This window comes from Sinocyclocheilus anshuiensis, unplaced genomic scaffold (genome assembly GCF_001515605.1).
Source record: "Sinocyclocheilus anshuiensis isolate Anshui unplaced genomic scaffold, SAMN03320099.WGS_v1.1 scaffold784, whole genome shotgun sequence".
Classification (NCBI taxonomy): Eukaryota; Metazoa; Chordata; class Actinopteri; order Cypriniformes; family Cyprinidae; genus Sinocyclocheilus; species Sinocyclocheilus anshuiensis.
In genome coordinates, this window is record NW_015554160.1 from 925,151 (window position 1) to 941,062 (window position 15,912).

The 15,912-nt window shown below is 36.3% G+C and overlaps 2 protein-coding genes across 6 annotated transcripts in view; both read right to left on the bottom strand.

The window, feature by feature from the left end:
* Positions 1-227: 227 nt before the first annotated feature.
* On the bottom strand, positions 228-5,272 carry fas (Fas cell surface death receptor). 3 transcript variants are annotated; one of them, XM_016463626.1, is made up of 9 exons: positions 5,121-5,272; positions 4,929-4,969; positions 4,456-4,564; positions 2,697-2,825; positions 2,320-2,434; positions 1,737-1,825; positions 1,403-1,530; positions 1,257-1,275; positions 228-908 (listed from the first exon to the last, which is right to left on the bottom strand). In XM_016463626.1, the coding sequence occupies exons 2-9, from the start codon at positions 4,965-4,967 to the stop codon at positions 616-618; spliced, it is 921 nt and encodes a 306-aa protein (XP_016319112.1). In that variant the 5' UTR covers positions 4,968-4,969; positions 5,121-5,272; the 3' UTR covers positions 228-615. The 3 variants fall into 3 exon arrangements, with proteins under 3 accessions (XP_016319112.1, XP_016319111.1, XP_016319110.1); XM_016463625.1 differs by lacking the exon at positions 5,121-5,272 and having other exon boundaries at positions 228-550; positions 585-908; positions 4,929-5,075; XM_016463624.1 differs by lacking the exon at positions 5,121-5,272 and having other exon boundaries at positions 4,929-5,074.
* A 6,642-nt stretch (positions 5,273-11,914) lies between these two features.
* The window catches only part of ptena (phosphatase and tensin homolog A), a 14,863-nt gene continuing 10,865 nt past the window's right edge, over positions 11,915-15,912 (bottom strand). For all 3 annotated transcript variants that reach the window (XM_016463629.1, XM_016463628.1, XM_016463630.1), the window contains 3 exons: positions 15,283-15,449; positions 14,595-14,906; positions 11,915-12,831 (listed from right to left, as the gene is read on the bottom strand). In XM_016463629.1, coding sequence (XP_016319115.1) covers positions 12,646-12,831; positions 14,595-14,906; positions 15,283-15,449 — 665 coding nt within the window. In that variant the 3' untranslated portion in view covers positions 11,915-12,645. The remainder of the gene's footprint in view (positions 12,832-14,594; positions 14,907-15,282; positions 15,450-15,912) is intronic.

Here is a 15,912-nt window from a genome sequence, read left to right on the forward strand (position 1 = left end):
ACTTTTCATTTTCCGTCGGTCTTAGTACACAATGTGTACTAAGAAGAGTCAAATTTTAAATAGGAAAAATATAGAAACTCTTTGGTCATTTTTGAGCGAGATGCTAACGGTCTAATCAGATTCAATGATCTATGTTAAGCTACAGCTAAAAGTGCTACCGCCAGACCCGGAGATCAGCTGAATGGATTCGAAAATGGTTAAACTCAACTGTTTTAACTCTAGGGGAGTTGGAAAATTAGCCTATTTTCAAAAATAGTGGAGTGTTCCTTTAAATTACTAAATAAATTCAGGGTGGAGGTATACTGAGAGAAAATGACATTTGACACCAAAATAAAAGTGAATGACTTGAACAGTTTGACTTTGTTTACAGATCACTCTAAAATTACCTATTTTTGGTTATTATGCTGCCAGCTGTCAATGACCAAATCTATAGCAAACGATTCATAACTAGAATTTTTGTTTTGACTGATCAACATTATTTAGACAAGTTAAGAAATTCAAATTCTGCTACTGGTATTTTCAAACTGTTTTCATAATATGAAATATGAATATCTAATGTCGAGACAAAGTTATAATTTAATGTTGTGCATTTTTAGTTCACAACTCCCATTCAGTCTATGGCTGAGCTATTGCTTCTTTCTCAATAATTTTCTGGATCTCGTCTGCTGTTCTTCTTTCGTTCATGTGACGAAGAGTTTTGATGAGAGCTGGGTAGGCTCCATGTAAACCTTGTCTCTGAGACCAAGCTTGCAGAAGTGCGAAGGTCTGTTCTTTCACATCGTTACGGTGATTAAGCTCATGTTGCTCAATATCAGTTTTGCTCATGCCACTCCGCTGGGCAACACGTTTCATTGTTTTCCAGCCCAGAACATCAGCAATTTCTGATAGGTGAGGGTTCAGCTCTAAATCTACACAGAAAAAGAAGACAGCACTGATTTAAGCTTATTATCCTGCTATTATTTGAACTGTGATCTACTGTCTTTATTTTCTCCAGAAACGTTCCATCTATAGGGGATCAAATAAGGCATGCGTTTATTTTAAAGGTTAATTTAAATAGTTTATTTACCAAAAAATAACTGGGTAAAGAGGTGCTACTATCACATATTACTTATTGGTAATTGACATTATTGAATCAACTGAACATGAATTCAACAAATTTGATGCCAAAAAATTACCATTTCAAGGGAGGATACTGATATTTGATGCATTTAAAAAAACATGCAAACATATCAAATAGTTCTCACTAGCAAACATACCTTTCAGGTGAAGGCCTTCCTATATGGGGAAACCCAAGCATATTCATCAGTCACAAAAGTTTTGAAAATGCAAATGAAAAATTAACATGCAGTTCCACTGTAATACCACAAGGTTGCAATGAAAGCTTAGAATAAGAAAAAATTACCTCATGATTCATTGCATCTTTGCTCTGTTCATCCTTAAAACAAAGCTTGTGTTTTCTCCATAGCCAAAACACCAGCACACCAACACCAGCCAAAAGTATGAGCAACACTGAAACAGCTACAATGGTCCCTGAAATAAGCAATCATTAGTCAATTATCTGTAATGTACTTGGCGTTTATACTGCATACGCTTTATTTTATTACGTTTTTTAATTATTTTTTATTACATTTTATTAAGTTTTTATAAGTTATTGCTTATACTGTGAGTACACAGAAGTGCTCTTGGGACACGGGCATTTTAACATGTACTGAAATCGGTAATAAAGCAGCCCTTGCCTGTGCTTGTGGATTGTGGATGTATGGCATCATGGCACACAGTGTTGTTGGTTTTTGTGCATTGTTGTTTCACTCCAAGTTTCTCACACCTATTGGGTAATCAATAGGCAAACAGAGAGAAGACAGAATAATAAACTGAAAACCAATATATAATATACTGAGATAGTATAAAAATGCTAAACCAAATTTCAGATCTTCAAGCAACTGTTAGCAAAATCAAATGAGCAGAAACACGGATGAAAAAAACAAAAACAAAAAAAAACATTGCAAACCTTTAGGCCAGCTGGACCAAGGTTACAGTTATTTAATATTGCTATGTATTGTTAAGTAAAGCACAAGCATTGCTGTTACTTTTATATTTTGTCTTTTTGAGAGAGGAAGAAAACAAAAGATAACTTATGTCAGGATCATTTCAGTATTTTGCCCAAACTGAGTCTGCTTTAGCGCAGATTGTATTTGGTTTGAATGGCAGCAACATGTCCATGCACACAGCTTTTTACAGTAATTTCCATTCTAACTTTCTAAGCACACAGACATCTGTCATTCATTTCAGAGAGAAAAGGGCCTTTGTCTGACTACATACATGTCACAGGGAGAACAGGCCTTGCACTGGTCACGCTTGTCACAGTAATAATTTTCCTTGCACCAGCAGACAGTGTTGTAAAACGGTGAACATCTCTCCTTCGTGTCCATGTTTGCTATTGTTAAGCAGAAATAAGACTTTTTAAAATTAGTTTTGCCTATGCTTACATTTGGGCTTCAAGAAGCACAATACTACCCTTTGAAAAAAGCCCCATCTCTGGCATTAGTGATGTTTTGCCAAATATTTTCTAAATAAGAGTTGACTGTTTACTGCCCATTTGTTAAAATTCATGTTTATTAGATAGTATAACAAGAAAAACATTGATTTGCAGAAAATCACAATTTAACTGACAAAACTAACAAGGTGTTAAGACCTACCATTGGAATCACAGACTTTACAAGGCTGGCATTTGTGATCACTGTTCGGGTGATCCATATAGGCGCCATCCTCACACCTCTCACAATATGTTTCACGTTTATCTGTGCAGTGATTTAAAACCTGGTAACCTGTAACACACACAAATACACACATTTGTATACTCCATTTGTATACTCCAGAACATCCTTTGGTTTCTTCTAAATTAAGATAATTACATGGTTGTCTTAAATATTTCTGACCCTGGAACACAAAACAAGCCATGGGGGGGGCGGGTTCTTCTGAACTTTCTATTCATCAAAGAAACCTGAAAAAAATCTAATCTGTTTTCAAAATAATAATAGTAATAATAAATGTTTTTTGAGCAGCAAATCAGAATATTAGAAAGATATCTGAAGGATCATGTGACACTGAAGACTGGAGTAATGATGCTGAAAATTCAGCTTTGAAATCACAGAAATAAATTAAATTTTAATAAAAATATTTCACAATTTTACTGTTTTTGCTGTATTTTGGATCAAATAAATGAAGGTTTGGTGAGCAGAAGGTTTTGGTTTTTCTTTAAAAAACATAAAAAATCTTACTGATCAAAACCTTTTGACTAGTAGTGTATTAAAACAATTTCTAAAGTGCCTAAATGTCAAAATTAGTACAATATATTTGTTGAAAAAGTCTAATACACTATTGAATTATTAGGCTGTGAGCCTGTTACTCATATTATTTTTGTGTTGCTGTCTGCTATTCATCAAAGAAACCTGAAAAAAATCTAATCTGTTTTCAAAATAATAATAGTAATAATAAATGTTTTTTGAGCAGCAAATCAGAATATTAGAAAGATATCTGAAGGATCATGTGACACTGAAGACTGGAGTAATGATGCTGAAAATTCAGCTTTGAAATCACAGAAATAAATATATATTTGTTGAAAAAGTCTAATACACTATTGAATTATTAGGCTGTGAGCCTGTTACTCATATTATTTTTGTGTTGCTGTCTGCTCTAGCTCCCTCCCTCCCTGTACAATAAATCCATATGAATATCTGTCTCTGCTAAATTTTTTAATGCAACTTGACAATCGATATTGATGTCCTTTAGCACAGTATTCTGAATGATGATAATAATGGGGTGTTACTGATAGCCTAACAGATACTAGCAGTTTAATACTCAACTACGGTAATAAAGACAAAACTATCTAGCGTATTTACAAATGAAACTGACCTGCACTTGAAGCCCTGAACAGGTCAGTGATGTAGGTACATTTCACTACTTCTTCTGGCTGCTTTCTCTCCATCATCGAGTCCCGCGCATCGGTTCTGTTCGGAATCGTTTGACGGACGCACGGAACACACTTGAGCTGATTCGTATAGCGCAGCGCTGCCAGTCAAGACTAACCGATTTATGATTAATTATCGAATGAAAAAATCGGAAATGATCACTTTGGTACATTGAGAAGGCATAAATATAAAATTCAACTTCGCGCTGTCGATCGCCCGATCGGCATTCACCGTGGACGAAGCGGAGTCCAACTCGGGGTCGTCACATGTGGTTGCCGCAAGCCCGCCGGCCGCTCCTTCGTCGAATCCGCTGGCCACGCCTTTCTCAAGCCGACCGGCCTCTGCTCACTCTAGCCCTCCGGCCGTTCCTCACTTAAACACATTTAATTACACCAAATACACAAAATAATGTTCTTTTTAGCAGCATCATATGACCCCTTTAATGTCGAGCCCCGGAGTCAATGTGCGGAGACATATTAGATCTTACCTGTGGGACAAAGACAGCAAGTGTTTCCCTCATGCTGGTAAGTCCCGTATTCACAGGCGCCGCGTCTCGTGCGCCGGAGCCTGCCTTCTGTCAGTCCTACAGTTACCACCTAAAACACGTAAAAAAATTGCCCTTAACAGATAAAATATGAAATTAAAGTTACGCTTTCTTGTTGAAATTCTTTTCAAGCATGCTTTCTCAACAGCAAGATCATGGGTAACTTAAATGAAACTTACAAAATGAAATGAAAATGAAACTTAAAAGTACAATAAATGTTTAGTATGTTTGTACTACAGTATTTTACACTAAATTGTATTAAATTATTTTTGAAATAGTAATAGCAATACAAAGCAATTCCATACATTTCTGTGTTCCTCTAGTGATTGTCGCTGTAGGGCGCGTTTTAGATATTATGTACAGTGAACAGTATTATATACCGTATAAAACTGAATATGGTTTAAAGTTTTACTTACCGCACAGCACAGAAATACGACGAGATTGTAGACATACATGTCTTTAGAGTAAAAGGCACAAAGAAACAGCTTAGTAGTGATGAAACCCCAAAAAAACGCCGTTACATTATCAACAATATTTACGGAAGTAGGGTTGGGTCGAATGCGCAAGCTAATTGTTCTTTTGAGCCGAATCTTATCAATCGGTCTTACCAAAACCGGTCAATCTTGGTCCAAGCCTTTCTCGAGACAATAAGAAGTCACATACTCATGGAACTGAGTATATGATAGTTGGTTTTAATAAGTAGCATTTATTGTATAGACCTCCAGGAGCACGTGATTTGCTAAAAACGGTATGATGTAAATGAATCAAACAAACCGGTTCACTGAATCGAACTGTTCAAAAGAACCGATTCGAGGTAAAAGGGCGGACTTTCCCCTCTAGGGAATTTTGTCTTAAAGGAATCCCCATTGTTGAGCTGTATTCAAATTTCAGATCGTTCTTACTGCAAACATTTGTAGACCAAAATGATCTTTAAAATCTATTATTTTCAAGCTTTAGCATCTAACATACTTATGAAAATTTGCCATTTTATCAAACAACAGTTAAGATGTACCTTTCTGAGGCTTTGTACCACATATTGCAATGGAACTGGTCATGTGATTTACAACAATTGTTCAATAAAATGGCAGCTACAATACAATTTATTGCTATTTCTCATTCTCCTCTATTACACTGTGTGAACTGAACCCAGGACATGCCAGGGCAATGCATGCCATTTCATAACAGTTTCTAGAAACTTCTCATTCTCCAAACACAGGATCTTGAGACAAGGGGAACTTTAAGTGCCTGTACTATAAATGACTCACTTTGTCAAAGTTAAATCACCAGTGAACTAATATGTGCAATGATTGATTTCTAGGTTTGATTGAAATTTCAAACTGACATCTGCAATTAAACAAAAGCAGTTTTAGTGAATATTATCTTGTCTTCAATACTAAAATTATACTGAAGTATAATGTGAGGTACTGTGACTTTCTCTAAAACAATCCACCTTCCTTTAAACCCGTATGGCAGACGAAATTTTGGGTACCTGGTAGATACTACCAACCTTTTTCAGCCTGACCTTTTGTCTGCTCTGGTCGTGCTATGCAGAAACTGCACGCGAGTGAGCACACGCTCTGTTTGGGTGTTACCACAATGTTGCATCATCTTTTTTTTCAGAAACACACAGGAAAGTGACATTTATCGGGTACGGGGGAGGGGGGTGACCTTTTCAGATCAACCCTTTCATACCTGAACAATGAAAATAAGTTTCTTGGTAGCCAGGAAGTTTGATTTTGATATGCTGTGTGCTGATGTTCTTACATAACACTGCAGCCACACACATTCTTTTATAGACTGACTCTCAGCTGTGTGACCTCGTTACTGTGATTTTCTTATTGGTTGAGCTCCTGCTGTGAATTATGGGACATTTTACTTCTGCTTTGTTACTGGCAGATAGCACCAGAGGACAATATACACACACTTCTCACTGATAAATATCACTGAGACTCATACGAACATATGAAAATTACTACATTTAAAGTATGGTGTACGCAGTTTTTGGTTCTGTGGTTCCATTAAGAACTTTTGTACAAAAAACTTCTTTATAATGGAAAAAAATGTAGATTACTAAAAATTCATCACAATAAAAAAAAGGATTCTTTCAGGAACTGTTGACTTTAAGGCACTTTGGGGAAACCAAATGGTTCTTATATGGCAACACTTTATTTATAAGGCTGATGATACACAGGGCAACTTTTTTGGAGCAACGTTGCTTGGGCACTTCCCCATTGAGAATGGGTAACAAATTTCTATTTGGATATTTTAGATCAGTCGTGGGCTCTGTGTCTCACCTGGTTGCCCATTGATGGCAACATTTTCCAAAGTTGTCCAACAACATTGCTCAAAAAGTTGCCCATTGTATCATCAGAAACTTTCTAGAAACTTCTAATTCTCCAAACACAGGATCTTGAGACGAGTGGAACTTTAAGTGCCTGTACTATAAATGACTCACTTTGTCAAAGTTAAATCACCAGTGAGTGAACTAATATGTGCAATGATTGATTTCTAGGTTTGATTTAAATTTCAAATTGACAGCCTAAGAGTGCAAGTGCAAAATCACATCAACACACCTTTCTCCTACACAATACCAATGTAGCACTTCTGTAGGCTATACAACTGATACATTCATTGATGTCTCACCCCTTTACTCATGTGACAACACAGTGACATGGAAACCACAAAACCTTAAGTCTCGACTTTCGAGTCTTTCTGTCACCTTTCTTCTGTCATTGTCAGCTGTAGGAGTGGAGAACTGTCAGGTGAAGCTTTTTCCTACGTGACAAGCATTGCCAGTTAGAGAAAACTGAAGAAAAAAAATGATGAGGTCTAGTATTTGCATTAGAAATCTTAATTTGCAGCTTTATTGGTCCTGTGATTTGTTGTTTAATGACATGCTTTGTGTGTCTTCAGGATCAGTTCTCTTTAGCTATTGGCTCCTATACATATTTTTGTGGCCTTAAAAACATATAAGCCGGGAACGACTGCACATTCACACGTTATCTTTATCCCTGTGTGTGTTTGCCATTGGCTATTAGTGTGTGTGTGTTTATATCATGACATGTTAATGTTTCACATCAACAAAGACTGAGATGGTTTCTGAGGTTTTCATAATCTGGGGTCGACTCGTAGCCATTTCAGACCTCTTTATGATCGCCTTTGTGCACATATGAGATGTGTGACAGTAAGCCGGGTTCATGGAGAGGACACACTCCTCGGCGCTGATATGAGAAGTGTTGGTGTCTGTTATCTGAGCCCCATATTAATTTGGCTGTGACGGATGTTAGCCTGGTCTAGCGTGGCCGATCGTCTCTGGGGAAAACACGCCATAATCCTCTAATCCTTTCCCCTTGGGATTCTGTCTAATCAAGCGCTCTTTAAAATGAAAGCGCGCACACACTCTGAATACTAACGCCCATACATTGCAAATTCTTGTCACTCTGTATCTGCAGCAGCTCTTCTGTAAGTACAGTGCTGAGCTTTTCCTTCAGAGACTTTCAGTTCAGTGTCTACTTTTATACAGGTTACCTACTGGATTTAATCATAGAAACTTGAAGGGGCGGTGTTTATTTATTGACAAGAGTGTGCTGTCCACAAAAAGACAACCATAATGTTTGAGCATGACAGACCTTAAAGGATTATTTCTGGTTCAACACAAGTTAAGTTCAATCGACAGCACTTGTGGCGTAATGTTGATTACCACTAAAACTATTTAAACTTGTCTGTTGAAAAAAAATTATTTATTAAATAGGCAAAAATCTGAGTTACTTGCAGTGACTTACAGTGAAAGTGAATGAGGCCAGTATGTAAATGTTAATATACTAAATGTTTGAATATGTTAAATAAGTAATATGTAAGAATGTTAAATAATATGTAAATAGTAAGAATATGTTAAATAAGTAATGTTAAATATTAAATGTATGAATAGTATAGGCACGAATAAACAACATCAGTGTTGAAAGTTGTGGTAATAAAGTAGTAGCGATATATTTTCTCCCATATTGTAACGTACATGCAAATGATTATGGAAAAATAAAAATTGGAAAAAAAATCATCACCATAGAAATATGTTGTTTTCACCAGAAGATCAAGTTATGACATTCCAATTAAAAACTGGAATTTTTAAAAATAATAATAAATAAATAAATGGATAAATCTTCCTTTTATTTCTAAAATTTTAGAAAAAGTTGTCTGCTCAATTGTGCTCCTTCCTGCAAAAAAATGATCTCTATGAAGAATTTCAGTCAGGTTTCAGGTGTATCGTGAAAAGCACTGTACAAATAAACTTGAATTGAATTGAATAAATCATTCATAAAATCATTAAGATGCTTTTACAAAATGGGCTTATCAACCTAATGTGAATTTTAAAGCTCAAATAATGCATAAAGTTCTAACAGAATTATTCAAGTGCTATCTCATTTCTGCTTTTGAATCTTTGAACATTGGCCCCATTTACTCACATTAAAAGTGCTTCACTGTAACCTCAATATTTGTTTGGTAATAAACATTACGCCACAAATGCTGTTAATTGGGATACATTTATTAAATACCAAATATTCCTTTTAGATCAACAGAATTAGGATAATTCTGAGACTATCCTACACTTTATGATTTTATCTCAGACCACAGCTATATTTGCTAAAAATGGAAGAAAAAAAAAGTCAAAGAACAAAAATAGTGCAGCCCCCATACTTCTCTCAGGGCTGTTTAGCTCTTTTAAAGAAATGCAGAACCTGCCACCCAGGCCAGTTAATCCCCACTTCCCGTTTCATTCTGGGCCTAATCCAAACATAGCACAGCTGTGCTCTAACAGCAAGTTTTTGCCAGATTAGTTTCACACTGTCCCACAGTGTAGATGACGGGTTGCCAGGTTGAGCAAATACTTCCCAAACAGAGAAAAAAACGAGAAAAACGTGGACATGCTAATGCTGCAATTAGATGAAATACTGAATAATTTAACTGAGTCGAAGTTAAGAGATTTCCAAACTCTATTCAAATCACACTGCTGTATAAAGCTGCTCTGAAAATCCCCAAAACTGTGCATAAGAGGGCATAGCGGTTGCCAGATTGTCGTGGCATTGCATCAGATGTAAACTGAAGGCGCAGCCGTTCTTGGTGACTGAACCTCTTTCTGATGAAAGAAGCGGTGCTTGCCGACAGAGGAGGGCAAGCACCTCATTGGTCATTCAGGGTTGACTCCCCGTTGGGCAACCAATTACAGTGTAGCGGAACAGTTCCCGTCTCCATCATTAGCTGGTGCGAGTCTAGTTTGAAGTTTTTATCAACATCAGAAGAGATATGACAGGATGGCGTGAACAGACAAAGGGTAGGGTAAAACTGACCGAGAGGCAAATCAAAAGCAATAGGGAAGACAGAGATGAGGAGAAGGACGGATTATATATCCATGTCCTCTCCTCTTTGTTATGAGATTAATATTTTCCTCCATGTCTATGCGCTCTAATCTAATGACTGCAGAAAGCTACAGATATGCAGACAGCATTAAGACTGGACAATTATATGGATAGACTAGTCAGATTACTGATTCCCACAGTAACTATCAAGATTTTTTTTATCATCGTAATAAGACTCAATTTTCACTACTTACTATGAAGCACTAAGCCATAAATAGTTGCCTGAACCAACATCTGCTTCAGACTACTGACGTGCTGTGCCTAAACCCATCAGAGGGATTGCATCATTTATGTCAATCTAAATAGATCCTCATCAACCTGGAAATCCGATAGAAGCCCCTCATTTCATATATGTATAATAGACTGCATATAGTGAAATGCATTCTGCATTCCCAACTCAAGAAAGTTTAACAGCACAAACAGGAAGCCAGGAGAGAGCGAGCATCCAGCAATGACCTTGTTTGAAAAGGGAGCTTCGATTTAAGAAACGACTCAAAAAGATGAAACCCTCATAAAATGACTAATAAATATTTAAGGAAAAAGCGAGAGGAAAAAAGGATCACCGTTTAAAATTCTGCCCAATTCCTCAAAAGCAAAAATATTTCATGTTAACTAACAAATAGCCAATATTAAAAATCTATATTTTATACAGTTCAAATATTTGGGGTCAGTAAGATTTTTTTAAAGAAATTAATACTTTTATTCAACAAGGATGCATTAAATTGATCAAAAGTGACAGAAAAGACTTCTACATTGCTACAAAATTACATTTCAAATAAATGCTGTTCTTTTTAACTTTGTTCATCAAAAAAATCTGGAAAAAATCAGTTTACATAATATTAAGCAACACAACTGTTTTCAACATGATCATAAAAATGTTAGAATGATTTCTGAAGGATCATGAGACATGGAAGACTGGAGTAATGGCTACAGAAAATTTAGCTTTGCCATGACAGGATCAAAATACTATATTAAAATATATTAACATAAAATAGTTATTTTAAACAGTAATATTTCACAGTATTTCTGTTTTACTGTATTTTTGATCAAATAAACGCAGACTTGGTGAGAGTAATGTTCAAAAATGTTTTTTAGTTTTTTTTAATTTACCAACCCCAAATTATAGTGCACTTTTTTTAATCACTGAAAAAAAAACTATAATTTTAAATTCTGCAATTTAGGTATAACATTATCATGTACAATATGAAAACAAATGTAATCTTCAGTAAATAAAATTAACATCTAAGTATTGTTAGCATTTTAAGGCTCAATTTGTTAAAGGCTCAGCTAACAGTGTAAAATAAGGGAAGTGAGCATTAACTAAATAGAACACTGATAAATTCAAATTAACATATATCGGCCAATGTGGTGTCTATACTTTATGTATGCATGTATGTGTGTGTATGCATGTATGTATATATGTGTGTTTATATATATATATTAGTGCTGTCAAACAATTAATCGCGATTAATCGCATCCAAAATAAAAGTTTTTGTTTACATAATACATGTGCGTGTACTGTGTATATTTATTATGTATATATAAAGACACACACATACAGTATATATTTTGAAAATATTTACATGTATATAATTATATTTTATATATAAACAGCATATTTTTCTGAAATAAATATACATGCATGTGTATTTATATATACATAATAAATATACACAGTACACACACTTATATTATGTAAACGAAATTAATTAATCGCGATTAATCTTTTAGCAGCACTAATATATACATATATATAGTGCAATACAAACAATCACAACTTGAAGTCTTGATACCGATTTACCTTTGTGAATTGATCTCAGACGACCGTTTAAGAGAGTTCTGACACTTCTGTTTTAATAAAAACACATCATATAGCATTTATTAAACATGGACACTGACTCCAATGACATGCACACCAATTTGTCCTTTAAATGTTGAGTGTTAACATTATTGCAAACACTGGTTCCCTGCGCTTTCATGTATTATATTTTTTATTATCTTAGGATAAAAAGAAAAAAAAGAAAAAAAAAACGACAATTACATGGGATGTCGTGTTTTTCTGCATAATTTATCGTTATACACAGTGGGGTGGGGGCAGGGTAGGTTGTGAGGCTAGGAAAAGGAACGCTGGCAGCCGTAGCCTTTGTACAACAGCCTGAAAGACTACGTACACCAGCACACACCGCGCAGGAAGGGGTCAAAGGTCTTAGCGCCTGCAGACAGCACAAGAAGCATTCACAGTAAGGAGGGGAAGAGCGAGAGCGAGGGAGAGGGGGAGAGGGTGATTGCAGCACTGGCCTGGGTGAAGACAGGGAGAAGGAGAGATGTGTGGTCTGCTCTACCTCCCCTCCCCTCCCCTCTCCTGATTGCCTAGATTTTTAACGTCTTTGACACAAAAAAGGGATTTTATATACACAGAATAGCTACAGGACCCTCCCTCCCACCTCAGGCAACGGTGTTGTTATCCAAACACGAAATTCATCGATCAAAATGAAGTAAAATAACATATTGGTCAGGATATTTTCTTTGTCCGTGATCAATGGCGTTTGACACTACTGTCCTCGAGCTGTAGGAGGGGTAGGGGAGGAAGGGTCCTTTTCTCTTCAGTTTATTTTCAAGTTTTCTCCTTTTTTTATTTCACTGGTGTTGGTTGGTTTTTCTTGTTTTTGTCCGGCATGTATTTGTGTGAGTGTGTGTGTGTGGTGTAGATGCCAAAAAGTGTTCAGACTTTTGTAATCTGTGCGTGCTGTTCCTCATCAAAAGGTTCGTTTTCTGGGTCAGAATCAGTGGTGTCTGAATAGCGGTAGTGATCGGGTTCATTATCACTCACATCCGGAGTGACAGAAGTTGAAGTGCTCGCTTCTGAGTTTGAGGGCTCCTCCACGGTCTTGGTGAAGTACAGCTTCACCTGACAAGAGACAAAAGACAGAAGGTAGCATAAATATGAGTGCTTTGCAGAGCACAAAATTAAATGGATTCTTAATGTACGAGTCAGCATTTTTTTTTTAATACACTGCCGTTCAAAAGTTTGGGATCAGGAAGATTTTAATGTTTTTTAAAGAAGTTTCTTCTGCTCATCAAGGCAGTATTTATTTGATCAAAAATGCAGGAAAAAAAACTAATTTTGTGAAATATTATTGCAATTTAATTTTTATCTATTTTAATATACCTTATAATTTATTCCTGTGAAGCAAAGCTGAATTTCCAGCATCATTACTCTTCAGTGTCATATGATCCTTCAGAAATCATTCTAATATGCTGATTTATAATCAATGTTGGAAACAGTTGTGCTGCTTAATATTTTATAGACAGACAGACAGACAGATAGATAGATAGATAATGTTTGATCCAATTCAGTAAAATCAATAATTTTGTAAAACATTAAAATTAAATCTTTGTTTTCATTTAAATATTCAAAAATTTAAATTCCTGAAATTAAAAAAAAAAAAAATTATAACAATGTAAATGTCTTAACTGTTACTTTTCATCAATTTTATGCAGCCTTGCTACTAAAATATTATTTTTCTATAAAGAGTGTTATTGACCCCAAACCTCTGACACCATCAAACCTTAGTAGTGTGTATATATACACATATACCACAGTCAACCATGAGTCATTTAGAGAAAAATAAGATACTGTGATAGAGTAATATTTGGCCAGTCACGTGATCAACACCCTAAACCCAAGAAGATAAATAAAACATGACTGTAAGTGTACATCAGTTAAAACAAAAGTACTGAAGCTGCACGATTTAAAGGGTTACTCAACCCCAAAATGAACATTTTGTCATTAATGCCAAGACTGCCTAGTAAATAACACTGTCAAGGCCCAGAAAAGTATGAAAGACATCGTCAAAATAGTCCATCTGCCATCAGTGGAGAACCACTGATGGCAGATGGACTATTTTGACGATGTCTTTCATACTTTTCTGGGCCTTGACAGTGTCATTTACTTGTCAGTCAATGGGACAGTCACAAGCCTCCCGGTTTTCATCCAAAATATCTTAAATTATGTTCCGAAGACGAACAAAGCTTTTACGGGTTTGGAACGACATGGGGGTAAGTGATTAATGACAAAATTTTCATTTTGGGGTGGAGTAACCCTTTAAATCAAAAACATTCAATTACATTTTGACAAACATTGCGATTTGAATTGTGATTTAAACATTTAAAAACCCATACTGCTGAGGTCTCATATTGCCGCAATATTCAAGCAATCTTGTCTCCTGTCTCCAAATTAAATCATGTTTTGCTGCCAGTACAACGAGTTATTAACTTATTCATAAAAATATAGAATATTAGAAGAGTACAATACAATAGGAATACAATTCTGTCGTAATGTATTCACTTCCACACAACCCTTAAGCAGTTCAAATCTTTGAACCCTTATTTTGGCAGAAAACTAAAGGAACAACTTTGAGTTTCAGTGTGCAACTGACAACATTTGATTTTAATATGTTTTTCATTTAAAAACTGGTGTCATTTCCTTTTCTGAGACTTGGTTTCACATTATTACATTTGTATAACCTGTAGCCACCAAATATGTTTGAAATTATCCAAATGTCGAAATAATAAATACAGTGAACCTGGAGTATTTTGCATATTTGCTATATAAAGCCATCAAGCTACTTTGATCAATCCATTGTTAAGTGTTGAATGGTGTGCCCTCACCTTGAAGTTGGGTGAGAAGTATCGGTTAGCTTTGTCCTTATTGGCCTTATCCAAGTTGTTCTTTGTTAAGGTCAGAATCAAGTAGTCTTTATCTCCATCCGCTACTCCCACTCGCTCTCCTCCCCTTTCTGCACCCTTTTCTCTTTCAAGTCCTCCCGCTGCGATCCCTCTCTCCCTCTCTGCCGGGGAGCTCTGGCTCTGGGAGGAGAGGCTGTCCACGTCGTTGACCACCGACCCATTCTCCACTTTCTCCCCAGCTTCCTCGGGACCCGGAATGAAGAACGTGTTTATCCAGAAATGGAACATTTTATCCTGCGAACGCACATGAGCACACAGCAAAGGTTTACATTTGGGCATCGGATGGCCATAAATAGCAAGTGTTTACAAACACAAATACACATTCCAACAACTGCACTTATAAACACATTTATATAAAGCAGAAACACAAACACGCACAGGACAGGCATGCTCTTTTGGGAGAAGAAAAATAAAAAATGAGGAAGCAACCATTTAGAAGGCACGCAAAAAGACGTAGTAGCTGCTAAAGTGAAGACGTAAAACAATAGAAAAACCACAAACCACCAAAACGCAACACCTCCCTGCAGCCTTGATAACGGGGTCAAGATCCTGTGATACGGTGTACCAACAAGATTATGGGTCATAGGTCAAAGTTTACACGATAACTTACCTTCTTCATCATCTTGCTCTGTTTGTGGAAGAATTCCACTTTGATGTCGCCACAAACCGGAAGAGGCTGAGGGAACTCAAAGATCATGTGCTTCTCTTCCCTCCGTGTGTGGGCTGGGTTTGACGTGTGGATCTTTACCTTCAACTGATACACGACGAACTGAGGGTCTGTTTGATAGAAGAGAGATGGAGAGAGTGAGAAAGGGAGGAAGAGGAGAATGGTGAGAATACATTTAAAAAGAGAAAAAGAAAATAAAAGGTAAGCAAAAGCATTGTACTGAGCAAAGAGGAAATAAAGAAAGGTGTTAATTATCAAGGAGCCCACACTGAGTGAAATAACTCCACCCTTCGGCTCTGACATCATCAGTCAAAGCAATGTCAGTGATTAAGAACGTGCTTGATGCAAAAGAAGAGACGCATCCAAGACCGTGTTAATTTCGTTGACAAATAATTTTTGTCAACGACAGTTTTTTCACTGACGACAACGAGACGATAACGAACTACAACTCTTTTTGAATGACAAACTATGACGTAAATCTATTGACATTTTCGTCAATGAATAAAAACGATACGAATATATTAGGGAGGGCCGATTTGGTAAGAGATTCATTCAGAACGAATCTGCTGCGTG